The sequence below is a fragment of the Mus caroli genome, unplaced genomic scaffold, assembly GCF_978045245.1.
Source record: "Mus caroli unplaced genomic scaffold, Mus_caroli_1 scaffold_518, whole genome shotgun sequence".
In the NCBI taxonomy this organism is placed as follows: Eukaryota; Metazoa; Chordata; class Mammalia; order Rodentia; family Muridae; genus Mus; species Mus caroli.
Genome location: NW_028227773.1, coordinates 4,005 through 30,652, shown reverse-complemented (window position 1 = coordinate 30,652; position 26,648 = coordinate 4,005). Strand labels below are relative to the sequence as shown.

The following is a 26,648-nucleotide window of genomic DNA, read 5'->3' as shown; positions in this document are numbered from 1 at the left end:
ATTATGGAGAGAGACAGAGAGAGAGAGAGAGAGAGAGAGAGAGAGAGAGAGAGAGAGAGAGAGAGAGAGAGAGAGAGAGAGAGAGACAAAGAGACAGAGAGACAGAGACAGAGACAGAGACAGAGACAGCGACAGAGAGAGACAGAGAGAGAGACAGAGAGAGACAGAGACAGAGACAGAGAGAGACAGAGACAGAGAGACAGAAACAGAGAGACAGAGAGAGACAGAGAGACAGAGAGAGACAGAGAGACAGAGAGAGACAGAGACAGAGAGAGAGACAGAGACAGAGAGAGAGACAGAGAGACACAGAGACAGAGAGACATACAGTGAGACAGAGAGACATAGAGTGAGACAGAGACAGAGAGAGAGACAGAGACAGAGAGAGAGACAGAGAGAGACAGAGACAGAGAGACATACAGTGAGACAGAGAGACATAGAGTGAGACAGAGAGAGACAGAGAGGAGTTTGGGTACACTCAGCCCTAAATGGGATGTCTCCATCCAACCTTCCTGTCTGGCCTCAAGGAACCTCATGAAAGGAGGAAGCAGAAAGATTGTAAGAGTCAAAGGGGATGGAAAACAGAAAAAAACAAGGCTCTCTACATTAACTGGGCAAAGCTCATACAAACTCACAGAGACTGATGTAGGATGCACAGGGCATCCATAAGTCTCCACCAGGTCCTCTGGGTATATGTTGTAGGTTTCAGTTTAGTGTTTTTATGGTACTGGTGAATGTATGTGTGAGTGGGTCGCTGATTCTTTTTTTTTTTTTTTTTTTTTTTTTTTTTTTTGTGGTTTTTCGAGACAGGGTTTCTCTGTGTAGCCCTGGCTGTCCTGGACTCACTTTGTAGACCAGGCTGGCCTCGAACTCATAAATCCGCCTGCCTCTGCCTCCTGAGTGCTGGGATTAAAGGCGTGCGCCACCACGCCTGGCTTCGCTGATTCTTGTATGTTCTCTTGGTTACTTTTCTTTCTGTGATAGTTTTTGTTTTATCTTAGTAAGTTTTATTTTGTTTTATTATTCATTATTATTCATTTTACAATGAGAGACAGAAAGAGAGGGAATCCAGAAGGGAAGGAAGGTATGCAGGTCTTGGGAGGTGTAGAGGGAGGAGATGCCTTAATCAGGATAGATCAAGTGAGAAAAGGGACTATTTTAAGTAAATGGAAAAAAATAAAGCAATCAAACAAGAACAAACCGAAACACCTCTCTCTTCACTACATTAAAATTGAACGTCTCCTGCCTTCTCTGTGTCCCTTATGTCTACTTATGTATTCAAGCACACCTTGTGCAACAACGCATCAATTTTACAACAATGATTGTTTTTCATTTTGTGCCTAGAGGGTAGGAGTCCTTTATTCCTCCACTGCATAATGGCAGGTGTATATTCTCACAGGTTCTCTTCTAAAGGTACAAGTCTCACTTAGGAAGCCATTCTGAACCCCATCGCTGATGTTTTCAGCTTTAGAAGAGAGGGTACACAGTCCAGTGCAGCATTCGTATATTATTTGCTGGGTTGTAGAAGAAAGTTCCCACAGCACAAGCAAGTGACGAAGAGCTTTTGGAAGGTTTCTTCAAAGCATGCTCTCTGTTGTGTTCAGCTGTCAGGTTCTCTCAGCTGCCTGTATTGCAAGCGTTTTGCAGCAGATTTTCCTGAGATTTCATACTTCCAGGAGGAGCAATGTCCATTTCCGTGAGGAGCTAGATTGTCCCAGAGAGCTGAGGCTCCCAACAGGACATTAAAGCTCTGCCCTCCTCTTGCATATTCATTCCTGCTGGCTGAGTGCGTCATAAATGATTCATGATTGGCGTGAATCGCGCTCCTCCCTTCCGCTTCCGGCTGGGCCAGCGCCATCTTGTTCCTCCTGTGAGGAGAAGGACGCTCGTTTTGTGGAAGGAGTTTCCCGAGAGAAAGAACCTGGCTGTTGGCCAGGGACTTGAAGGTGGAGGCTGCTCCTCTCTGGGACCAGATCTTCGAGGAAGAGGAGGTACGAAGAGAGGGGCAGGGAGCGCACACAGGCACCAGCATTGTTAACAATCTGGACCTCTGTGGTGGGGGCCCCGGGAGCCCTTGGGCCGAGTGGGCAGGGCTTGTTGGTACCGCGGCCTGGAGGAATAGTACCCAGAAAGGCCTGGTGGAATAGTACCGAGATAGGATTCGGATCAGATTAAGGGGCTCAGTTTGATGTCCTTGCCCTGGGTTCAGGGGCTACAGGCAGGTACGCAGTGGTTTCTCATCGTTGCGTAGGCAGCATTGGAGAGCGAGGGGGTGGGGGAGAGGCGCGACCGAGGGCAGTGTTAGGCTGGGCCTCCAGTCTTGGGTCTCCAGTCTTTCTACCCAGGGACACCCTGCTCCATGACCGAGTGTTTTATAAAGTGTTTTCCTCGATTTGTTGTAGGTCAGCAACATAGGCTCCTCTGAAAACATTTTGGTGTGCAGAAGGGGATAGAGCATTGGTCAGCAGGGGCATATAGGAAGTGAGATATGGGATGTTATTAATTTGTGCAGTTAATATAGTTAGAATAAAAAATAGAACAAAGGACAAATTCTACAATGGCTGTTTCGTTTCTTTGTGGTTTTTCTTTGGGTTGTGTGTGTTTTGGGGTTTCTTGTTTGTTCTGTTTGGTGTGTTCTGTTTTCATTTTCCTAGAAAAAGGCACTAGAGTTTTAGACATAAACTTAGGCGTGATTCACCTGGGTTTGCCATCTTTATCATGGATTGCCTGTGCCTCTTGTCCAGTGTAGATATCTGAGATCTCTCTTGTGAGATGGATTTCAAGCCAGAGAACTAGTGTCCACGTGACACCCTGAAAAGATACCTTAGGGCCAGTGTGTAGACATTTTCTGTGAGTGCACTTAGACTCATCTGCCACTGCCATCTAACTGCCACCTTTCCATGGTCCCTGGACTCTCTCAACAGATTAACTTTAGTTATCTGAAGAACTTCCCAAAGAACCAGACCAGAATTGTTGGAATGTATAATCCATCTGCTGTAACTCTCCTGTCTGCTTTGTCAGGGCCCACATAGTTCTCATCCTTTCACTGGCCCTTCCTGTAGGCAGCCCCACGCCCAAAAGATGGCGCTGACCTCTAGTACACTGGCGCTGTAAACAACGCCATTGTGCAGGCGCCAGCCCGAATCTGGTGCCAACCCATCCCGAGTGGGTGTTACATATGAAAGGGTCGGACAGACTGACAAATACCAGGAGGACACGTAGCTCTCCCCAGTGGGGGGGGAGTTTTGGGGGGGGGTTGGTGGGTGGGGGTGGGGTGGAGAGGGGAGTCCTCCCGGGGGTTTCCAGAGTTCCAGAGTAGCATGGTGGTGTTCCAGAAATAAAGAGAGCTGTTGAGAAGAATCCGATCGATCGTGTTGCGTCTTTTCTTGCTGTACAAGGTGAGCGCAACAAAGTGGTGGCCCGAACGGGGAATGGAAGATTGCAGGATTCAGAACTCTTCAGCTGAGGAACGGCAGTACCGGTAAGTCTCCCAAAATTGATCCCTGGTTAAAAGGAGGGATATGATTCTCTTGCCCGTAGACCCAGTGTGGGTAGCTCTTAGTGTTTTTGTTTTGTTTTTTGTAATTTCTGGCCTCTGCTTTTGGGTGATAGGAGCAGTTAAGGCAGGTCAGAAAATTTTTATGGAACAAGAAAGTATGTCAGAAGAAAATAGGAAACATATAAGTAAAAGAAAGAAAAGGGGCAAAAAAGAGAGAGAAAAGGAAAAGGGAGGAAAGGAAAATTCAAAAGGAAAAGGAAATAATGAGAAAGGAAAGGAAATAGCAAAAGGATATCCCTCATTAAAAGACTTAACAGTAAGTTCAGCAAGTTCTGACCCCAGTGACTCAGAACTTGATAAAGATGAGGAAGCTGACCTAGAAGAAGAGGCAGCTCGGTATGAGAGGGATAGGTACGAAAAAAGGGAGGCCGGCTGGCAAAGGAGTAAAGTGCCAACCGCTCCACCTCTTAACCCTGAGTATACAGTAAAAAAGGAATTCACAAAAGCTGGTAAACAAGGTACCTCATTGTGCCCAGAGGTTTGGAAGGAAGCTGAACTGACTTTCCCTGTATTCTTAGATGGCCAGGGACAACGGTATCATGAGCCAATAGATTTTAAAACTATTAAGCAGCTGGCTGAGTCAGTCCGTACCTATGGGGTGAGTGCAGCTTTTGTAGTTGCACAGGTCGAGGCGCTTGCTAGATATTGCCTCACCCCGGGGGACTGGAATAATATTGCTCGGGCTTGTTTGTCGTCCAGACAGTGTTTAGATTGGAAGTCCTTGTCCTATGAATATGCAAACAGTCAGGCAGCAGCAAATTTAGCCACAGGACAAGATCCTCAGAGACATTGGGATGCAGACATGCTTCTAGGTTTAGGACGTTTTGCTTTAGATCAAACAAATTATCCTGAAGCAGTCTATGCTCAAATAAATGAGGTAGCTACCAAAGCATGGAAGGCATTGCCGAACAAAGGCGCAGTCTCAGGCAATCTTACGAAAATCTTGCAGGGTCCCACAGAATCATTTTCAGACTTTGCAGCACGCCTCATTGAAGCAGCCGCTAGAATTTTTGGAGATCCTGATATAGCTATGCCTTTGGTAAAACAGCTAGTGTATGAGCAATGCACTAAGGAGTGTAGAGCAGCTATTACACCCTATAAACATAAAGGTTTAGAAGTTTGGATGAAGGTTTGCAGAGAACTAGGGGGTCCGTTAACCAATGCAGGCCTGGCGGCAGCTGTAGTACAATTGGGTAGATCTAATAATGATACTTGTTATAAATGTGGCCAGAGAGGACATTTTAGAAGACAATGCCCCGAAAATGAGAAAAGGACTCCATTAGATAAACCTAGACAGCCAGGAATATGCCATAAATGTAGAAAAGGAAAACATTGGGCTAATGAGTGCAGATCAATAAAGGACATAGAAGGCCGACCATTACAAGCAGGATATACTAAGGACATAGAAGGCCGACCATTACAAGCAAGATATAATGGCATTAGGCCAAAAAACGGACAGCGGGGCCCACGTCCCCAGGGCCCTCAAATATATGGGGCTCTTCAGAAAGACCAGACGAGACTTTGGCCGTCTCTCTGTCATCCGAGAGACCACGGAGAGCCACTACTGGCTCCGCAGGATTGGACCTCCATTCCACCACCAGACTCGTATTAACCCCACAGATGGGGGTACAACCCATAGATACAGATTTTAAAGGCCCCCTTCCCAAAGATACTGTAGGACTATTGCTTGGCCGTTCATCTTCTGCTTTAAAAGGATTACAAATTACCCCTGGAGTGATTGATCCAGATTATATGGGGGTTGTGAAAATCTTAGTGGCCTCCCCCAGTGGTATTTCAGCTATCTCTCCAGGAGATAGAATTGCTCAATTATTACTGTTGCCAAGTTTGCATAAACATTTTCCAGCAAATAATAAAATAAGAGGAGAGAGTGGACTAGGTTCTACAGGTTCTCGGTTCACTTTCTTATCAATGGAATTAGGAGATCGCCCCATGTTAACTTTGGAGGTTGAAGGACGATCCTTTCTGGGGTTGCTAGACACAGGTGCAGATTGCAGTATTATCTCCGCTCATGATTGGCCGCCAAAATGGCCTTCACAAACATCATCTCAAAGCCTCCATGGTCTAGGTTATAAGACTGCTCCCCTTATAAGTGCTAAGGAATTAACTTGGAAACATGAGGAAGGTAAGTCAGGGAAATTTTTTCCTTATATTGTAGATATTCCTGTGACCCTATGGGGTAGAGATGTCTTAACCCAAATGGATCTTATATTAACTAATGAGTATTCCCCACAGGCCCGAGAAATTATGTCTAATATGGGCTACATCCCAGGAAAAGGTTAGGAAAGTCATTACAAGGCAGGACTAGGTTAGTGCCCACAAAGTTCAAACGAGATAGAAAGGGATTGGGTTTTTCCTAGGGGCCGTTGAGGGTGGTATACCCATTACTTGGAAAACAGAGGAGCCTGTATGGGTTCCTCAATGGCCTCTTTCCTCTGAAAAGTTAGTAGCTACCAGAGAATTAGTAGAGGAACAATTGAAATTAGGACATATTCAACCTTCCCAGTCACCTTGGAATACACCCATATTCGTGATTAAGAAAAACTCAGGCAAATGGAGGCTCCTGCAGGATCTTTGAGCCATTAATAATCAAATGCAGATTATGGGCCCCATACAGAGGGGTCTGCCCCTACTTTCTAGTTTGCCCAAAGAGTGGCCTATTATAATCATTGATATTAAAGATTGTTTTTTTTTCTATTCCCCTTGCATTGTGTGATAGTGAGCGCTTTGCCTTTACTCTTCCTTCTGTAAATAATGAAGAGCCTGATAAATGGTATCAATGGATAGTTTTACCTCAAGGGATGGCAAACAGTCCTACTATGTGTCAACTTTTTGTAGGAGAAGCCCTACAACCTGTCCGTGATGCATTCCCAAAGTTAAGGATAGTACATTATGTAGATGATGTCCTTCTTGCCTCAAAGAATAAAGAAAGTTTAGATGAAGCCTATATTAAGCTAGTAAATGAATTAGAAATGAAACAATTATTTATAGCTCCTGATAAAGTTCAAATGGGAAATTTAGGAGAGTTCTTGGGTGCTCGAATTACTCCACATTGTATTACACCTCAAAAGATAGAATTACATAAAGATCATTTAAAAACATTAAATGATTTCCAGAAATTGCTAGGTGATATAGATTGGATTCGTCCATATATGAGACTATCAAATTTTGAATTAATCCCTCTTTTTGATATATTGAAAGGTGATCCACAGCTTTCGTCACCTCGTGCTCTCACCCCTGACGCCCGAGTAGCATTAGAAAAGGTAGAAAGGTGTTTAGAAAAGGCCAAGCTGTATAGATGGAAAGAGGGAGAGGACATCCTCTTATGCATTTTGAAGACATTCCGTCAACCAACAGGAGTGTTGTGGCAGTCAGGTCCTCTATTGTGGATTTATCCTCATGTATCTCCCAATAAAACCCTTGAATATTATCCCATTGCTGTAGCTCAATTAGCGATTTTGGGCATTAAATTGTGTAATCAACATTTTGGAGCACCCCCTCAGAAAATCATTACACCTTATAATGCTAATCAAATACAGATTCTAAGTTCTTTGATAGATGATTGGGCTCTATTGCGCTGTAGTTTTGATGGGGAATTAGATAATCATTATCCCAAAGATCCTTTGCTACAATTTTTTAGTGAACATCCAGTGATTTTCCCCAAAGTCACAGCATCTAAACCCAAATCAGGTGCATTGGATATTTATACAGATGGTTCTAAAACAGGTGTTGGTGCCTATGTAGTTAATTCTCAAAAACCCGTTCTTTTTCAATACAATCCTGGCACCCCACAACTTACTGAATGTAAAATTGTGTTGGAAGTATTCAAAGCTTTTAAGGAATCTTTTAATCTAGTCTCTGATTCGGCTTATGTAGTAAATGCAGTGCGTGCATTAGAAATTGCAGGACCCATTAGACCTACCAGCCCTGTGTGCACCATCTTATTAGAGTTACAAAAATTGATTTGGAAAAGAACACATAAATTCTTTATTCAACATATATGAGCTCACTCTGCCTTACCAGGCCCTATGGCAGAAAGAAATGCCTTAGTGGATGCTAGCACTCGCATGGAATTTATTTTTCATGCCACCCCACTGGAGCTTGCAAAAGATTTTCATTGATTGTATCATGTTCCTGCTGCTACACTTCAGCAGAAATTTGATATCTCTCGAGCCTCAGCACGAGATGTGGTGTTACAATGTCCACAGTGTGTACAATTTCACCACCCTCCTCATGTTGGTATTAACCCTCGAGGATTGCTTCCTCTAAAACTGTGGCAAATGGATGTTACTCATGTCTCAGCATTTGGAAGATTAAAATATGTTCATGTTTCAATTGACACCTGTTCAGGTGTCATTTTTGCCTCCCCCATGTCCGGTGAGAAATCCCGCAACGTGGTTGGCCATTGCCTAGAAGCCTGGGCAGCTTGGGGAAGGCCTGATAATTTAAAAACTGATAATGGCCCCGCATATACATCAAAATCATTCCAAACCTTTTGCAAAATAATGCAGGTTAGTCACTCTACTGGCCTTCCCTACAATCCACAGGGCCAAGGCCTCTTACAAAACTCTTACAAAAACAAAAAGGGGGAATCGCCCATGGCCAGCCACCCAAAGAACAATTATCTTTAGCCCTCTTTACTTTAAATTTTTTAATTCTGGATGAACATGGTCGTTCGGCTGCAGATAGGCATGCCATGACCTCACCTATCCTTAAACGGGATGTCAAATGGTAAGATGTCCTAACTGGAAAGTGGTATGGCCCAGATCCCATTATTTCGAGAACCAGGGGAGCTGTTTGTGTTTTTCCACAAAGTCAAGAACACCCGATTTGGGTACCAGAGAGGCTGACGCGAAAATTACTCCCCCCGACAGAGATATAGATTGTAATAGTTCCGGAAGGACATGTTTGTTAGCAGAGTGTTGGCAGGGTATACTGCTGTGGTTGTGAAATTTCTCACCTTTGTGCCTATAGTAGATTTTGAAATGTTTGTCACCTATGCCCATTAGGTGCCCCTTGTATAATTTCTCTCAGTCTCTTGAACAGATTCATCTCTTATCTGAGTAGGAAATTGGTCGACTAAAGCGGAGCAGTTGTCCAGAAAGCTGCTCCTCCAGATTGCCAAACTCAACAGCACTCGTCTGGACCCTGTCACCTTGGGGGACTTCACCCCCTGGATTACCAATGTCTTCTCATAGTTTAAGGAGTGGGCGGGAATTTTGGCCTGGGGAGCAGTGGTCCTCCTGGGTTGTGTGTTTTGTGTCTGGCAAACGAGAGCACGCTCAGTATAAGGCAGTGGTGTACCAAGCATTGATGGCGATTAAAGAGGGCGTCTCCCCTGAAGTTTAGTTCCTCTTTTGTAGAGTTCGCCCTAGGTCATTTAGCAGTTACTGTCACACAGCACTGCGGTATCCAGAGACAGGCAACTTTCCTTATGCACAGACCAACCTAAGACATGGGGCCCAGTGGCGATAGGGTAACCCTAGAACGGGTAAGGCTGTGACATGAAAGGATCGACCTAAGACAGGAGCCGTAGCTGATGGACAGACTTGCCCAGACCTAGTCCAGCATCATATTATTAAACAAAAAAGGGGGAGATGTAGGCAGCCACACGCCCAAAAGATGGCGCCGACCTCCAGTACACCGGCGCCGTAAACAACGCCATTGCGCAGGCGCCAGCCCGAATCTGGTGCCAACCCCTCCCGAGTGGGTGGTACATATGAAAGGGGCCGACAGACTGACAAATCCCAGGAGGACACGTAGCTCTCCCCAGTGGGGGGGGGAGGTTTGGGGGGGGGGGTTGGTGGGTGGGGGTGGGGTGGAGAGGGGAGTCCTCCCGGGGGTTTCCAGAGTTCCAGAGTAGCATGGAGGTGTTCCAGAAATAAAGAGAGCTGTTGAGAAGAATCCGATCGTGTTGCGTCTTTTCTTGCTGTACAAGGTGAGCGCAACACCTTCCCCTGCCTCTAGCTTCAAAAAGCAGTGTATATAATGTGGGATTCTGTTTTATTGTTTAGAGATCCGCAGTTACAGCAGGCAGGTAAACTTTACCATCAGGATGAGCTAAGAGTGAAACTGGGATCAGCCTGATACTGGAACTGCTGATTGGACCCGGACTTCTGGAGTCTGACCCAGATCATCAGGCAAACATTAGCCATATTTAAGCAGGGCACAATTTTAGAGGTATGCATTCTAATAATAATTCAGTCCCAAGTGCACAGCAAATTTAAGACATTGCTATTCTTTTTTTTTTTTAACAGATTAAATAAAATTTATTGTAAATATATCCAGAAAACATCAAGATGTACAATTAGATGATGTGTGCTGTGCTGGTGCTGATGGGATAAGCAGTGTAGTCTCCTCCCTGTTATGATGCTGTTTGGTATTGGTGTGGATATATCACATAGTCCATCAGTCAGACATTTTGCTCTTTGGGTTCATGATCATTAATGAGGTCCAATCTGGCCTCACTTGATCATCTGGTGTGCAAGACCTGATTTTTAAAACATGAGCAAATGGTGATTAGGAAGCAATGCTACTAATTTTCCAAATAATTCAGAATATTTCCATGTCATTTCTATAACATTGCTGAGTGCAAACACAGAATTCAAAATTTCTGTTAAGTAATTTCTTAATTCTGAAACTATACCTCTTCTATAATTGGACATATACTTTGTCAAATACAAACATACCTAAAAATATTCTAGTCTTTACTCCTTGACCAGCCTGTAGCCAAAATCCACTCAGATATTCAAGTAATTCTCTTAGACATTATCACATTTTATGAAATGAGACCAAAAAATCTCACAGGTTGCTTCTGGGTTATGTATGTCATGTATACTGTGTGCTAGTTATGTGAAAACAGTTGGGAGCATAGGAAGAAGAATAAAAGTCTACTACAAAGTATGCTGATTCTACTACCCCTCCAAGTTGAATTTTGTAAATTTTGATAGTTTGAAGTTGGCTAAAATTTAACTTTGTCCTACGTGAAATTAGTTTAAGAACTTAAACTTCTTTTTTTTTTTTTAAGTCATGGCTATGACACTATTGATTTCATTAACAGTGGATAAGAGATTCCCTTTGAAAGAATTTGAAAAGTCATTTTTCCCAAATGATGAGATTTTATATTTAAAAATAAAATGAAACTCCACCCAAGTAACTCACAAACAAACACAAAAGATTAAATAAAAACTATAATACATCTGTATGTGCAGTTGATGATTTTCTATGTCATAAAACATAAGGAAAATATACAAGTATTCTGGGGACTGGGACTGGGAAGCCCCAAGAATAACTCTTTGGGGTTTAGAAATACAAAAAATGGAGAAAATGAGAGAATAGGGAAATCAATGAATTTCTTTTCTTTTTTTTATTTTAAATCTGTCCAAATAAATACTTTCATTTGAGGCCAAAAGAGGAAAGGGAGATTGGGATGTTGGGGAAATGGAAAAGGAGGATGTGTGGGACCTTCTCAATTCTATCTGCCCCCCCCCCCCAAAAATAAAGAGGGGAATTAAGTTAATGGTTGGAGAAATGGTTGAAAAAAAGATAGAGGAGATGGGAAGAATAGGGAAACAGAAGCCCAACTGGGGAAAAGGTGACCCAAGGAGTAGAAAGGAGTCCAGGGCCAGTGTAAAACTCTGCTTCTCTCTTCAGCCATAATATGATAGGCTCCTATCTGGCAGCCAATCTGTCTGTCTGTCAGGAGGTGGCTTGCTCCAAGATCCTCAGGTCAGAGTTCTTTTAAGACCCCCCCCCCCCAAATTGGAATGACTTACAGAATTTTTGATGAAATGCAAGAAGTTATGGGCATCCAGGGGACTGAGGAATATAACCATACTGGAATGCAAGACTGGATGGTCCAAGGCATGTGGAACTGGCTAAAGAGTTTGGATGCTTTCCTATGGATGAGGCCTTCAGGGAGCTCTGAAACCTCTAGCATAGACTCTGTTGTCCTTGGTCAGTGGCAATAGATTTGAATGCTGTCTCTTGCCCCAGTTTCCATGCTTCATCCAGTCTGTCCCTGATGTATCATGTAAGTTAACTTGTCAAAGAGCAAGAGTAGACATACAGAAAGATTCTGCTACAGTGGCTGTATGATTAAGTAAGTAGTAGTGTTTTTGTTGTTGCTGCTGCTGCTTCTTTTTTTAAAAAATTTTAATATTTTTATTACATATTTTCCTAAATTACATTTCCAATGCTATCCCAAAAGTCCCCCATAGCGCCCCCCACTTCCCTACCCACCCATTCCCATTCTTTTGGCCCTGGCATTCCCCTATATTGGGGCATATAAAGCTTGCAAGTCCAGTGGGCCTCTCTTTCCATTGATGGCCGACTAGGCCATCTTTCGATACATATGCAGCTAGAGACAAGAGCTCCGGGGTTCTGGTTAGTACATCATGTTGTTCCAACAATAGGGTTGCAGATCCCTTTAGCTCCTTGGGTACTTTCTCTAGCTTCTCCATTGGGAGCCCTGTGATCCATCCAATAGCTGACTGTGAACATCCACTCCTGTGTTTGCTAGGCCCGGGCATCGTCTCACAAGAGACAGCTATATTTGGGTCCTTTCAGCAAAATCTTGCTAGTGTATGCAATGGTGTCAGCGTTTAGAAGCTGATTATGGGATGGATCCCTGGATACGGCAGTCTCTAAATGGTCCATCCTTTCATCACAGCTACGAACTTTGTCTCTGTAACTCCTTCTTTACAAAGAACACCCTGGCTTCTTTCACAAGGATGGGTATTATTGATTCAGAATAGGGCCAAAGATTTAGAGCTTAGAGAGGTTGTCAGAGGCAGACATGAGGACGAGTGAGCATGCGTGCATGCCCACGTTCATTACCATTGACCCGACCCTGAGATAGCATAGGAACCACTGAGGCTGTCGATAAGTACAGTCACATCCCTCATAAGAATGGGTTTTATGGCATACAAGCAGTGTCCAGGATTTAGAGGGAACGGTTCTGGGATAATCGAAACATAGTTTCTGGGGCTTACGAGTGGAACCTGACTCATCAGACAGCAAAATGTCACCGGGGTGTAAACTACATCGATTCCCAGCATTCCAGGAGAAAGGAAGGTAAACATCTCTTTTCTTTGCAGGATGCCTGTGTGCTTGCTTAACTTTTCAGGCTTCTCTAGTGCTTATCTGTGTGCACAAGCACTTTTTTTATCCTCTACACTGATCATTAAGAGCTGCATTAGTTTGACTATCTTCAGTGTCTTCTCTGTCAGAGAAGGATAGCATTGCACATACACATACACAGGCACACACACAGAGAGAGAGAGAGAGAGACAGACAGAGACAGACAGAGAGACAGAAAGAGAGTGACAGAGAGACAGAGAGACACAGAGAGAGACAGAAAGAGACAGAGAGAGAGACAGACAGAGAGAGACAGAGAGAGAGAGAGAGAGAACCTTTCTGAAGAGGATGTTCCTGCCACAGAGCCTCAGCTGTGATGCTCCCTATTTCTTCAGATGTCTAGCTCAGTCCTGTCCAAGAAACGCAAAGTGTCTGGACCTGACTCTAGTCTGGATTCTAGTTGGTCTCCTACCTATTCTGTGATGTTTGGCGTGCCCCCAGGGCCAACCAACGTGAGTATGACATTTGTAAGGATGGAAACAATCAGTGGGGGCTGGTGAAGTACCTCTGTCTTTCCACATGGCCCAGTCTCATTGCTATTTTATCTCCCCTGGAACTCTCTGCTCATCTTTAGGAAATGGACATAGATGAAAGCCTTTACTCCCGCCAGCTGTGAGTAGTACACAGGACGGGAGATGGAGATTGGGAGAAGGCACAGAGTGGGGAAGACACTAACCTAGAGTTCTTTGCTGACAGGTATGTACTTGGCCATGAGGCAATGAAGCATCTCCAGGCTTCCAGTGTACTGATATCAGGCCTGCAGGGTCTGGGTGTGGAAATTGCCAAGAATATCATCCTTGGTGGGGTCAAGGCTGTCACTCTCCATGACCAGGGCACTGCCCAGTGGGCTGATCTGTCTTCCCAGGTATCATCTCTTTTTGGCTTCTCCTTGTTTAGGCTCCAGCATGTGCACTGCATGTGTCTCAGTGCTATCTTCCTACCCCCTTTTCATAGTTCTGCCTACGTGAGGAAGATATTGGTAAAAACCGAGCTGAGATATCCCAACCACGCCTTGCTGAACTCAACAGTTACGTTCCTGTGTACAGCTACACTGGACCTCTAATTGAGGAGTTCCTTAGTGGTTTTCAGGTACCCTGGAGTATCCCATGCCTCCCGTCTTATCCTTCGAGGTTTGATGCCATTTAGGCTGGCACCTTGTGTCAGATCTGGTTCTGGAAAACTAGGAGATGTAGGTAGCAGGTAGAGCTCCCCAGAGGGGCAGGTTCTCTTGTAGAAAGGTGTGGTGTTATAGTGAGATCTGGATGGAGCACAGCACCTACATGGATAATTCTCCAGCCCTTGTACGAGTGAGTATAATGAGAGGAAACCCAGACTGGCTGGGTAGTCACTCTTGATGGATAGAACCTGGCTGTAGGTAGCCAGCTGTCTATTTTTACCAGATAAATGAACTTACCTGGTCTCCAGACCTTGCTTGTCTAGCACTGCTGTTATTCCTGTAGTTGGTAGTGTTTTTAAAAGCTGTTCTCTGTCCCTTGTTATATCTGACACCCATTGAGACTTGTGTGTCCATGTGACAAAAGGCTGTGCCAGCTGAGCCTGGGTGTTGGATTCTTCTCCCTCACTTCTGTCAGCTGTTTTATTCTCTCACTCCACCCCAAACCTGGGCCTATTGTTCTTTACAGGTAGTGGTTCTTACCAACACTCCTTTGGAATATCAGCTGCAGGTGGGTGAATTCTGCCATAGCCACGGAATCAAGCTGGTAGTAGCAGACACTCGGGGCCTAGTTGGGTGAGTGCTTGCCTTTATCTGACTTCCACCAAACATAGGCCAAGAGACTCCCAAGCCTTCATGTCCTCCTCCACCAACCAGTTTTGAAATGATTTTTCTTTTCCTTTTTCCTGGGTGGTATGAACATCACCTGATCTGTCTCCGTACCTTGAGTGCTGGAAGGCCCTGTGCTTGGTCTAAAGCATCACTCCCTTTGCCTCCTTCCCTAGACAACTCTTCTGTGACTTTGGAGAGGAAATGATTCTCACTGATTCAAATGGGGAACAGCCACTCAGTGCCATGGTTTCAATGATCACTAAGGTAAGGAGGCCAGTCCTATAGGTTCACATGCAGAGGATGTAGGCAGTAATTGTTTTGTTTTGATTTTTCCTTTCCTTTTCCTTTTATCTGACCCTCCTTTTTTTTCCCCCCTCTGCTCTCCTTCCTTTCCCACCTTTCCTTTGTCTGGGGATTTCTTTTCTATCTTTATGCATTCCCTCACATTTCTTAAAATTCTTTTCCTGCTCCCCCTTTCCTTTTCTTACCCTGTCCCCACCCAACAATTGGACTTGGGATATGTCACTAAATAACCTAGTCAGTAACCTATCAGTGAGGGAAATTAAACACTAGTTGCCTGCCCTTGAAATCTTGAGTTTTTCTTTTCTTTTTCTTTCTCTTTTTTTCTTTATCCTTTTCATTTTCTCTTTCACTTTTCTTTTTCTTTATTTTGGTGATGGTGTTTCTTTTGGTGTGTGTGTGTGTGTGTGTGTGTGTGTGTGTGTGTGTGTGTGTGTGTGTGTGTGTGTGTGTGTGTATGTATGTTTGTTTTTCAGACATTTTTTTGGTGATGGTGTTTTCTTTTGGGGTGTGTGTGTGTGTGTCTCTGTGTCTGTGTGTGTCTCTGTTTGTGTCTGTATGTGTTGTGTTTCAGACATTCTCCATAATGCTGCGAAGGCTAGGTTGGTAACATGGTAAACCTTCTGCCTCAGCTTCCAGGATGGTGCGAATATAAACATCCCACACTGAGGGAGGCTTAACTCTTAATCTTCTGTTTTCTTTTTCCCCAACCAGGAAAATCCAGGGATTGTCACCTGCTTGGAGGACTCCCGGCATGGATTTGAAAGTGGTGACTTCATCTCTTTCACAGAAGTTCAGGGCATGAATGAACTCAATGGCATTGCTCCCATAGAGATCAAAGTTCTGGGTACAGGAAGCCTGGGGAAGGAGGGGGAGAAGTGGTAGCACAGAACAAAGGGGAGCTTGGCTCTGTGATATGGGCTGCCTCAGAATCCAAGAGGTCACTCTGGAACTTTGCACAGCAGACTGGGCTGGTCTCCAACCAACTCATCTTAGTCCTCTTGCCTGAGTGCTGGGATTAAAGCCACCATGCCTTGATAGAGCAGGGCCTAACTTGTGTCCTCAAGTGCACCATCCCTTTCTGTGACACTGGACTGATTCTTGAGTATGATCAGGCACACCACTTATTCCTTGGTTCATTCCATTTTGACTCGCGCCCACCCCCTCCCCGCATTTTTGGTTTTATTTTAGACAATTAGATTTTCTCTTTTAAGCTCTAAAAGGACGGAGTGACTAGGTCCTTTCTAGTGTGTGTGATTGGTAAGCTGGTTTCTGGTAGACTATGGCTGGAAAGACGGCTCAGTTTGTAAGAGCCCTTTCTCTGTGAGTGTTATGGCCCAGTTTGAATTTAGAATAACCATTCAGAATGCTGTCATGCAGTCAGGAAGGCAGCCCATGGAAGTAACTGCTACACTGGGGGTTGGAGGAAGCACATAAAGATGGATCCTGATGGGGGCTCACCTCAGTCGTCCAAACTGCCTCATTGAGAAAATGTATGAAGACAGTGTGGTAGTGATGGAAGAGTTAAGGAGGGGAGTCTACAGTAATTTAAAACACAGCAGTTTGTGTGTGCAGTAGGCCAGTGAGTCCCAGCAAAGGTGTGAGATTAACCAAGCTTCTGTAGAGATGATATCCCTTAAATTAAGACACCTGCAGAAAACTAAATTGAGATGTGTGAGCTCAACCACAGTCAAAGTAGCATGATCTTTCATAATCTGTTTGAGAGAAGTGAGGTGCTTGTGAGTCTTACATATTTGATGCTGGCTTCATTCGTCTTAGCATGTTGAACTTTACTCCTGAAAGTTAACCCTGGTATCAACTCCTTTGTATTGTCCAGACTTGATCGAGTGTGAAGCTGAGTATTCAAGGTGATGCCTGTTTGCTAGGAAGTCTTTCTGCATCATGAGCTGACACTGATCAGTGATGTGAGGGGACCAAAGACCCCCCCCCCTTTTTTTTGTATGTTTTGTATCCCTCCACCCTTGGGCTCTGTCAATATAACCTGTGTGTAAGAAAGGTGCCATTGTGGATGATGGCATGCACCTGTAATCCTAGCACTCAGGAGGGGGATGCAGGAGGATTAGAAGTGCAAGCCCAGCCTTAGTTATGGAGCAAGAGTCCAGACTGGGCTATGTGAATCCCTGTCTCCAAGTCACCAAACACATGAAAAAGAACCGCTTTTGTTTTCAACATGTACAGACTTTTTCTTCTCTATAGTCACTAAATATTAGTAACCTACTGAATATTAATATAGCAAGTCAGTTGGTAAACTTCTTGCTGTGCTTTCACAAGCTTCAGTGTTTGACCCCCAGAACTGTAAGAAAAGTAAGAAAAGTTAGGTCCTATGGCTTGTATCTTTACAGAGCTTGTGTAATGCTTCGGAGATAGAGACAAGTAGATTTCTTTTCTGTCTTGTGTATGTATTTTGTTTTTGGTTTTGTCTCTGTGTGTCTCTGTTTTGGGATATGTCTGAGAGCTGCAGACATTTGTGAGCTGCCCAGCATAGGTGCTGGGCACTTAACCAAGGAGAGCAAGAAGCACTCACTCTCAGGCACTGAATCAGATCTTGGACAGAGGAGACATCTGTTCCCTACCCCAGTTTGTTTTTCTGCATTGAAACAGAAGCCAGATGTGGTGTCAGCTTCCTACCACCCAGAGTCTGAAGCTGTATGAGTGAGACTGTGGGCATTTTGTTTGGTGTGGGTAGCCCTTGGCTAGCTTTGAACTCTGAATCCTCGTGAGTTGATTTCTGAAGGACTGGGATGAGAGTTGTGTACTGTACGCCTGTGCTTTTGATGGATATGCTTTGGTTTGTTTTCTTTTCCTTTGTGTGTGATTTTTGTTTGTTTTTTGTTTGGTTGCTTGCTTGGTTGTCCCTCTCTGAGTAGAGCTTGCAATGGAAAGAAAGCTGATGTGTCTTAGGCTTGGACTGTGAGGTTTTTGTACTTGATCTTGGGAGGGTGGCAAAGGCACAGATTAGACTGGCAGTCTTCTCCATCCTTTTCATCTTCCAGGTCCCTATACCTTTAGTATCTGTGATACCTCCAGCTTCTCTGAGTATATCCGTGGAGGCATTGTCAGTCAAGTGAAAGTACCTCGGAAGATCAGTTTTGTGAGTAGGTGGTGAGGGGCTGTGAGTAGAAGGACTCCTGCTTTTGAGATTTATAGGTTGTTCATATCTGGTCTCACGACACTCCATTATCCACAGAAACCCCTACTCGCCTCGCTGGCAGAGCCAGAGTTTGTGGTCACAGATTTTGCTAAGTGCTGTCATCCTGCTCAGCTTCACATTGGCTTCCAGGCCCTGCATCAGTTCTGTACTCAGCACAGCAGGCCTCCTCGGCCCCATAATGAGGTAAATGAGTGGGAAGCCAGCCAGGAACCTCTGATTTGTCTGTTTCCAATACCTGTTCTTCCTCCAGTAGGGCCTGATAGGCTCTATCCAGGTTCCTTTTGTCCAACCAGGAGGATGCTGAGGAATTGGTGACCTTAGCCCAAGCTGTGAATGCTCAAGCTTTGCCAGCAGTCCAACAGGATTGCCTGGACATAGACCTTATCCGGAAGTTGGCCTATGTAGCAGCTGGGGATCTGGCACCCATAAATGCCTTCTTTGGTGGTTTGGCTGCCCAGGAGGTCATGAAGGTCAGCCCTAGCGGGGAAGGGTGTGGCTGCTGTGTGTTTCTGATGCCATCACTGCCTTTTAGTCCAGTTAGGCTACTGCTACTGACAGCCTTCTTTCCCCAGGCTTGTTCTGGAAAGTTTATGCCCATTAGGCAGTGGCTGTACTTTGATGCCCTTGAATGTCTCCCGGAGCACAGAGTGGCCTTCATGGAAGATAAGTGCCTGCCAGTAAGTCTGTGGGGGCAGTGGGAAACTTTGGGATCGTCTTGAGGAATGTGTCGCTCTAACCTGTCTGTACTCATTCACATAAATCCAGCTCCAGAACCGTTACGATGGGCAAGTGGCTGTATTTGGATCAGACCTACAAGAGAAGCTTGGCAAGCAGAAATACTTCCTGGTGATTGACACTAATGGCCTCTGTCCACCCTTTCTGAAAGGATCTCTCTTTCCCTGATCCTTTTGGGGAGGGGTCTTTTGGTTTTTCATGACCTGATTACATCACCTATTCTGTCTTGTGGTGGGTTGAGGAAAGGCTTCAGGTACCTCTTTTTCTTTCCCTCCTCTCAGTCACCCATAGGAATGTGCATCCCTGTGAATAGAATGTTTGTTACTACACAATCTTGTGTTCAGTTGGTGTTTTCTTTTGGGAGTAAGGAGTGGTGGGTTAGCTTATGCCATCCCTGTTCACTCTGACCAACTTGTAGGTAGGCGCAGGCGCCATTGGGTGTGAGCTGCTCAAGAACTTTGCCATGATTGGCCTTGGCTGTGGGGAGGATGGAGAAATCACAGTTACAGACATGGACACCATTGAGAAGTCAAACCTGAACAGACAGTTTCTCTTCCGTCCCTGGGACATCACAGTGAGTAGGATGGCATGGCTTTCTTTCTCCTATTTGATTCTAACCTAAATGGCTCAGATATTTCTTCCCTCCCCTCCCATCCCCCTCTCCTCCCTTCCTTTTTTTTTTTTTCTCCCCCTTTAGTTCCCTCCTTTTTTCAGGCATTCAGGTGTGAGGTCAATAGATATTTTTCCCTGTCACAGTTTTTTCATTTGCCTGGTTTTCCCTCCCTACCTAAGCTTGGATGCTCAGGCATGGCAGATGTGACATTGTGAGATTGGTAATAGGGCATTCCCTACAGGTCAGTGTTTCCTTGATTGTCTTGTTGATAATTCATCTTTCCTTTACTTCGTTTTTCATCAAGCATCCTAGACTCTAGATTTAGAAAACATAAGGTAACAAAAGAAATGTTCCTGGCTTCCTCTAGTGGGAAGATTGGAGCAAGTGAGAAGCTTCCTGATTGCATTTTGGTGTCCTCCTCATGTAACACTGAGTCTGTAAGACTCAATAAGAAATTAAATGGCATCAAATACTGTTCCTCTCCCAGATTGCTCTGTTAGTGGAAAGGACAAATTCCTTCCATACGTTTAGGAAGCCAGTTCAGGGAAGCTGGGAAGCTGTTTTCCAGATAACTAGAATCTGATGACCAAAAAAAAAAGGAAGAGAGCTGAGAGCCGCACATAGAGTATATGGACTACGACTACGACTACGACTACTACGACTACTACGACTACTATGACTACTACTACTACTACTACTACTACTACTACTACTACTACTACTACTACTACTAGTACAGTAGGATCCCACTCGTTCATACATGTACTTGGCATTGTATATATGCTTGTGTGTGCCTATATACACCTGTACTTGTGTGTACACAGACAGACAGACAGACAGACACATACACTCAGCTGTTTCATGAGAGTATGTAACCTAAAACATATTTATAAAGATGTGAGTATGGTCTGAGTCCTCAGGGGTATTCTGTACTGGAAGTATTTTTGCTGGTAAATGCTTATGCTTATCTCATCTGTTCTTGACATAGTGTGTTAAGTGGACTAACACTTTTAAATAATCTGCTTACGATTCTAACATAGGAAGTTGTGGTGCTTATGACCTACACTCCCAAAAGCTTTGGGAGACTCTTGTTTGACCATGACAGCCTACTGTTGCAGTAAGTGGCATATGGCTAATGTTAGAATCTCAAACGTGTAAGAGAAGTAAAGAGGAACTGAGAAGTAGCAATTGGAAAATGTCAGGAGGGTGCTTGTTTTCAGTGCTTATGAAGAAGGCTTTCTCCTAGGGAAATGGACCTTACCATGGTGAAACAGTAAAGGTGTGTGGGAAGACATTTGACCATGCAAAAGTAGTAGAAGCCTGAGGGAAGATAAGACATTCGGGTGTGTGGTATTTAAAGAACAGAGAGTTCAGGTGGAGGAAGCCACAACCCATGTATTCCAGAAGTGAAAGTAGAACCAGAGGAGTCTCAGTCTGTCTGTGGTTTTATTTGGGTTACTCTGGATGTCATTAATTGAAATTAGAGTAGCTGTTGGGCTATTCTGACCTTATTTCTTATTTTAACTCAAAATATTGTGTGGTGGCAAATTCCATTTATAATCCTGTTTTTTTTTTAAAGATTTATTTATTTTATATATTTGAGTACACTGTCAATGTCTCCAGACACAGCGGAAGAGGGCATTGGATCCCACTATGGATGATTGTGAGCCACCATGTATTTTTTGGAACTTGAACCCCAAGACCTCTGGCAGAACAGTCAGTGCTGTTAACTGCTGAGCCATCCCTCCAGCCCTTCCTTTATAATCCTTAAAGTAAAAGAAGACAGAATTTTATGAATTAGTAGAAATGTAGCTGTCATAAAAGAACATTCTAATGTCCTTTATAATATCTGTTGTGCCCAGCCAGATGGTATTGGCACTGTTTGAGCCTGGTTGGCTTTGAGCCTAACCCTTTATGAGATAAATCTTGGGATATCTCTGTGGACTTTGGTCACCTCGGTGTGTGGGAAACAGCTCTGTTTTTCATATTCCCACCCAGAAATTAAAGTCTGAGACTGCTGCTGCAGCAGTGCGTGACATAAATCCACACATCAGGATATTCAGCCACCAGAATCGAGTAGGCCCGGAGACAGAACACGTTTATGATGATGACTTCTTCCAAAAGCTGGATGGTGTGGCCAATGCCCTAGACAATGTGGATGCTCGTAAGTTTGGAGTTGAGTGAGGAGGGCAAGAGCAGGGTAGAGTGTATGTATGAGGATCTTGTATTCCTGTCTTGCCTTGGTTTTTCGAGACAGGGTTTCTCTCTGTAGCCTCTGCTCTCCTGGAACTCATTCTGTAGAGCAACCTGACCTGTGTTCCTGCCTTATGTAAGCTTGCCTGCTACTCATCTGCCATTTCTTCCCATCTCCCTAAAAGGATTATATGTGGACCGCCGTTGTGTTTACTATCGTAAGCCTCTGCTGGAATCAGGCACGCTGGGCACCAAGGGCAATGTGCAGGTGGTTGTTCCCTTCTTGACAGAATCTTACAGCTCAAGCCAGGACCCACCTGAGAAATCCATCCCCATCTGCACACTGAAGAACTTCCCTAATGCCATAGAGCACACCCTGCAGGTGATCAACCTTGGGAGGAATGGGAGGTGGTAGGTTTAGGTCCTCGAGCCTTTGCCAGTCTCCTGCTACAGATTTCTAGATTCTGAAGTGTTCTGGGTCCGGAACACGTCCCATGTCTTTATACCAATCATATGTATACCAGCCCACGTGTGTTATCTATGTATCATACATGGTTTCTTTGGAGTCATCCACTTCTGATTGACAGCACTCAAAATTGTACAAGTTCAAGCCAGGCAAAATCCCAACACAAAGAAGGGGAATTCCACACAAATTGACAGCTCTAACCAAGCTCAGAAAAGGAATAAACCTCCTCTACAATGGAATGTTAATGGCATATATCAACCACATTCCAGGGTAGGCTCCATGCCTAGAAGAAGGTGGCCAGGTGGACTTCAGGTTTTTTCTTGTGCACTTCTGTTTTGGTATTACTTGTCTTGCTCGTGGGTTTTTATTTCTTTATTTCTTTGGGGTTTTACTTGTTATAGAGTTTTCTTGAGAGATGGCATGTGAGTAAAGTGGCTGGGGAGTTTAGGAGGTTCTGGGAGGGGTTGGCAGAAGGAAAAAAATACAATCCAACTATATTGTATGGAAAACATTTTAAGTACAACAATTAACCTTAACCTTCTAGTTTTGAAAGAGTTAAAGAGAACCTATCAGTTGGACATGTGTCTGAAGAGTGAGAATGACCCATAAACGATGCTTTTTGCTACACAAATCAGCTATTGTTGTCTCTGCTGATTTCCTAATTTACCTGTAATAATGAGTGCATTTTTGGTGTGTTAAAATCTTACCCAAAGTGTTAAGTTAAACAGCTGGTTTTTCAGTGTGACTTCTGTCTGTGTTGTCAAGTACAAAATCTTGTGTGTCCTCTGGCTGAACAAAATGAATGCTCTACTGGACACTAAACCCAGAGCCTAGTTCTGCTTGTGTTCCTCCAGTTCAACGGGGCCCAGGGAGGTTGGGTGGGGGTTGTTTAGTTTCTGTTTGCTCCTCGGCTCATAGTGTCAGTATTTTGAGGCCATGCCAAGCAGGTGGAGATCAGGTAGGAATAGACTAGAGAGTTCCAACCAAATTCCTTTATCCTGTTTCTTGTTCCAGGTTATAAAATGTCTCTGAGTCTGTACAGCAGGCAGAGTAGCACAAAAGGTTTTAGAATGTGTTCGGTAACTTTGTAGGAGGAGACCTGTCTGGTCCTCAGATTCCTCATGTGCAAAATGTGCATTGAAGTAATACCTACCAGGGAGATTTTGTAAAGCACTTAGGCTGGATATGGGCTGTTCATATACTTTGGTAAAATTCTTAGCAGTGGGTTTGTAGTTGGCACCACACTCAGTCTTGCAGTCTGCATGTGCTCACACACTAACTTTGATGAGTGTAAATGCTAGCTAGTTACATCAGAGACTTGAAAACCAGCTGGCTACAGGGGAGTTTTATTCCACTGCAATAGGTCATAAAAGCAGGTAAGTATGTGTGAGAGTTAGAATTTAGAACCTGTATGGTCCAGTGTCTGTGTACATGCCCCAGACCATTTCTGCAGTGACCTCCTAGTTCTCAGAAACCTTGGAGGGGGGGGGGGCAAACAAAACAACAGCAACAAAAACCAGAGAAATTCCTGTTGAGACCTGGGTGCTGTTCTGCTCAGTACTAAGAGTAACTGCCAATAGGTCATTGTTCTTTTAAGTGTGACTTCTTCCCTTCTGTCTCTCTTTCTTATAATCCAAACACATCACACCTGTATTGCCATGAACATTCCAGGTTCTCACACATACGTACTTGGCTGCAAATTATGACCTCTGGTCTGGAACACGTGGGTATCCTCATTGTACAGGTTAATGCAGTCTTCACCCAGAACAGTCTTTACTAACTGGTTGTCTCACATTATAATGTGTACAAGAACTTTTTTTGTTTTGGTTTTGGTTTGTTTGTTTGGCCGTTGCTGACATGCATTTGTTTGCTCTGTCTGTAGTGGGCTCGGGATGAGTTTGAAGGGCTCTTCAAGCAGTCAGCTGAAAACGTTAACCAATACCTCATGTAAGTAACAGACAAACCAACAGCCAACAGAAGCCAATCAACAAAGGCGTCCTTGTCTGCTCTCCTCAAGGCACATCCTTGGTAGATGCTTTGGATAACTAATGGTTGATTGAGCCTTTTGCTGGTGGAGGGTGATGGGAAATGGTCAGGAATGACATTTTCCCTGGAGAAAGAAGGCTTGCCCAGAAACCTTACTTCTAGGCCTCTGAAGTAATCCAGGTCTTTGTATTGGATAGGGACCCCAAGTTCATGGAGCGGACACTGCAGCTAGCCGGCACCCAGCCTTTGGAAGTACTGGAGGCCATACACTGCAGCCTGGTCCTGCAGAGGCCACAGACTTGGGCTGACTGTGTGACTTGGGCCTACCAGCACTGGCACACCCAGTATTCTCACAACATCCAGCAGTTGCTGCACAACTACCCTCCAACTCAGGTATTACATACTCGGTGGATGTATTTGGCTGAGCACATTTCCAGGAAATTGGATGCTTACTATCCTCTCTCTGGACATGGCTTCTTCCAGGCAGTCTAGCTGCCACAGGCACCTCAAGGCAAGGTGTAGGCCAGGACTTGGTGCAAGGATTTGTGTTTTCCTCCTTCTGTCAGCCAGGCAAGGGGCTTAGTTTCCTTCCCAGCTGCACCTGTGGGCTGAGCCACTGCTGAGTTCTCTTTGAGGGCTGTAGTTGTGAGAAGTTTTATAGTTAAGCATGAAGTAGGTTCAAGTCCCAGGTGTGTTGGACACTGGTTCGTGACATGCCTAAGGTCTTGGTAAGCCGTATCTGTGAAGTAGGGGTGGCTTGTGGGCATTTAGAAAGGACTAACTTTCATTTCTTAATATTGCCTCATATAAATTGGTAAGTTGAACTTGCCATGTGTTTGACTCATTGTGAATTTCCCAAGAATGGTGAACCTAGGCTTCTTGGCCTGAGGACTGCCTGAGAGTGCTTCTCCCTCTGTCCTCTTCATACCTTTGCATTCTCCTAGCTTACGAGCTCTGGAGCACTTTTTTGGTCAGGACCAAAACGCTGTCCGCATCCTCTCATCTTTGACATAAACAATGTAAGTGTCCTTGGGATCTCCCAGGTGGGTATGTGGGGAGTGGGTCTCTCCACTCTTAACCTGTGGCTGTTAAGCTGACTTTCCTTTGCCATGGCTTTCTTTCAGCCCCTGCATCTGGATTATGTGATGGCTGCTGCCAACCTGTTTGCTCAGACATACGGACTAGGAGGGTCCCAGGACTGGGCTGTTGTGGCCAACCTCCTGCAGTCTCTGCCGGTCCCCAAGTTTGCTCCCAAGTCTGGCATCAGGATCCATGTTTCTGAGCAGGAGCTGCAGAGTACCAGTGCCACCACTATCGGTGAGAATGCTTCACCATTTGTTCAGGGATCATCTGTTTGTATTCTGTCCCACTCAGCCTTCCCTCTGGTGTTTGCCACTGGCCAGGATTTTCACTGTATTCCTGAGATTTACCTAGTCTGTGCTTAAGGGTTGATGGGTGGAAAAACAAAACCTCTGTATCTCATTTCTCTGCAATATGGACTTAATGGAAATGGTTCATTGCCTTCCTTGTCTGATGACTTTGTCGAATTCTCCTTCTTGTTTCTTCTCAATTTATGTACTTTTCATGCAAAAAGAACCGGACTGCTCCCTGCCCTCTGGGTGTCTTGATACCTTTGCTGTTTTGTCTCCTTGGTAACAGGTCGCCTCTATTCTCCCTCTGTGTTCCTGTCCTCTCTGTATCTGCTTAAAGCACACCTCGATTTTTGCACTCTGTGTCACACACTCTGTTTTCTCTTCTGATCTCCCTGAGGAATCTGTTCTCTTGTAAAAATCTCCCAAGTTGATACAGTTCCTCAGTTTGCCTTTCAGAGAGTAGTTGTCTCCTCATGAGTGAGATTTGACCAACAATCTTCCTTTGAGACTTTCCCCTCCTTCATTCACTGTTTGTTCATAACAGTGTGTCTCTCCCCTCTCCCGACTTGCTTGCCATTTCTTTCCATTAACTAGATTCTATCTTCCTGTGAACTTAATCTAAATCACTTTGCTCAGCTCCATCGTCTTCATCTTACAAAACTAAACTCCTGTGGCCCTTGAACAACTTCTCCCATTCTCTACCACCTCACCATCCTTGAAAACCTTTGTCTACCTTTTTTGTTTGAATCTTTTGACCACTAGCTGTATCATATTAGTGGATCCACAGGGAAGCAAACTCAAAGCAGAGATTTCTTCCTGTGTCCCATTTACTTTATCTACTTTATTTAGTGTAATGGTTGTATATTAATATAGTCCTACAATTTTCTCCCCTTTTTACAGCTTCTGCATTTGTCTCTTAACTTATTGGTGGGTAATTGAGTTGCTTCCATCTTTCATGGTGTGTGAATATGCTGCTTCCTTGTTGTGAGGTTTTCATCTTTGTTACTCAGGACCTCCAGGTCTTCATGTGTTTGTATTCCTCACCCCTACTTCCCTGTGCCCTTTGGGCAGGGAAGTGTTTTCTCTCCTCGACTCCCCTTCCCTTACACCTTCCAGGATGCCTCTCCCTTTCAAATACTTTTACATAAACACCACTTCCCAGTCCAGATTTCACCTTGGGCAGTGCAGTGGGTTCACCAGAGACCATGGTGTCCTTTCTGCAGATGACAGCCACCTGGAGGAACTCAAGACTGCACTTCCTACTCCAGACAAGATGCTTGGATTCAAGATGTACCCCATTGAGTTTGAGAAG

The 26,648-nt window shown here is 44.5% G+C and overlaps 1 protein-coding gene across 1 annotated transcript; it reads left to right on the top strand.

The window, feature by feature from the left end:
* Positions 1-1,865: 1,865 nt before the first annotated feature.
* LOC146999615 (ubiquitin-like modifier-activating enzyme 1 Y) lies at positions 1,866-26,648 on the top strand (the record flags this gene model as incomplete). The annotated part of the gene is made up of 21 exons (XM_085834488.1): positions 1,866-1,988; positions 13,048-13,164; positions 13,287-13,324; positions 13,409-13,577; positions 13,667-13,801; positions 14,356-14,462; positions 14,672-14,762; positions 15,513-15,645; positions 17,813-17,910; positions 18,007-18,153; positions 18,264-18,440; positions 18,543-18,647; positions 18,736-18,816; positions 19,124-19,279; positions 21,317-21,482; positions 21,697-21,893; positions 23,860-23,924; positions 24,161-24,356; positions 24,908-24,982; positions 25,088-25,280; positions 26,560-26,648. Coding segments are annotated over exons 2-21 (2,535 nt in total), but the record flags the coding sequence as incomplete, so codon positions are not given.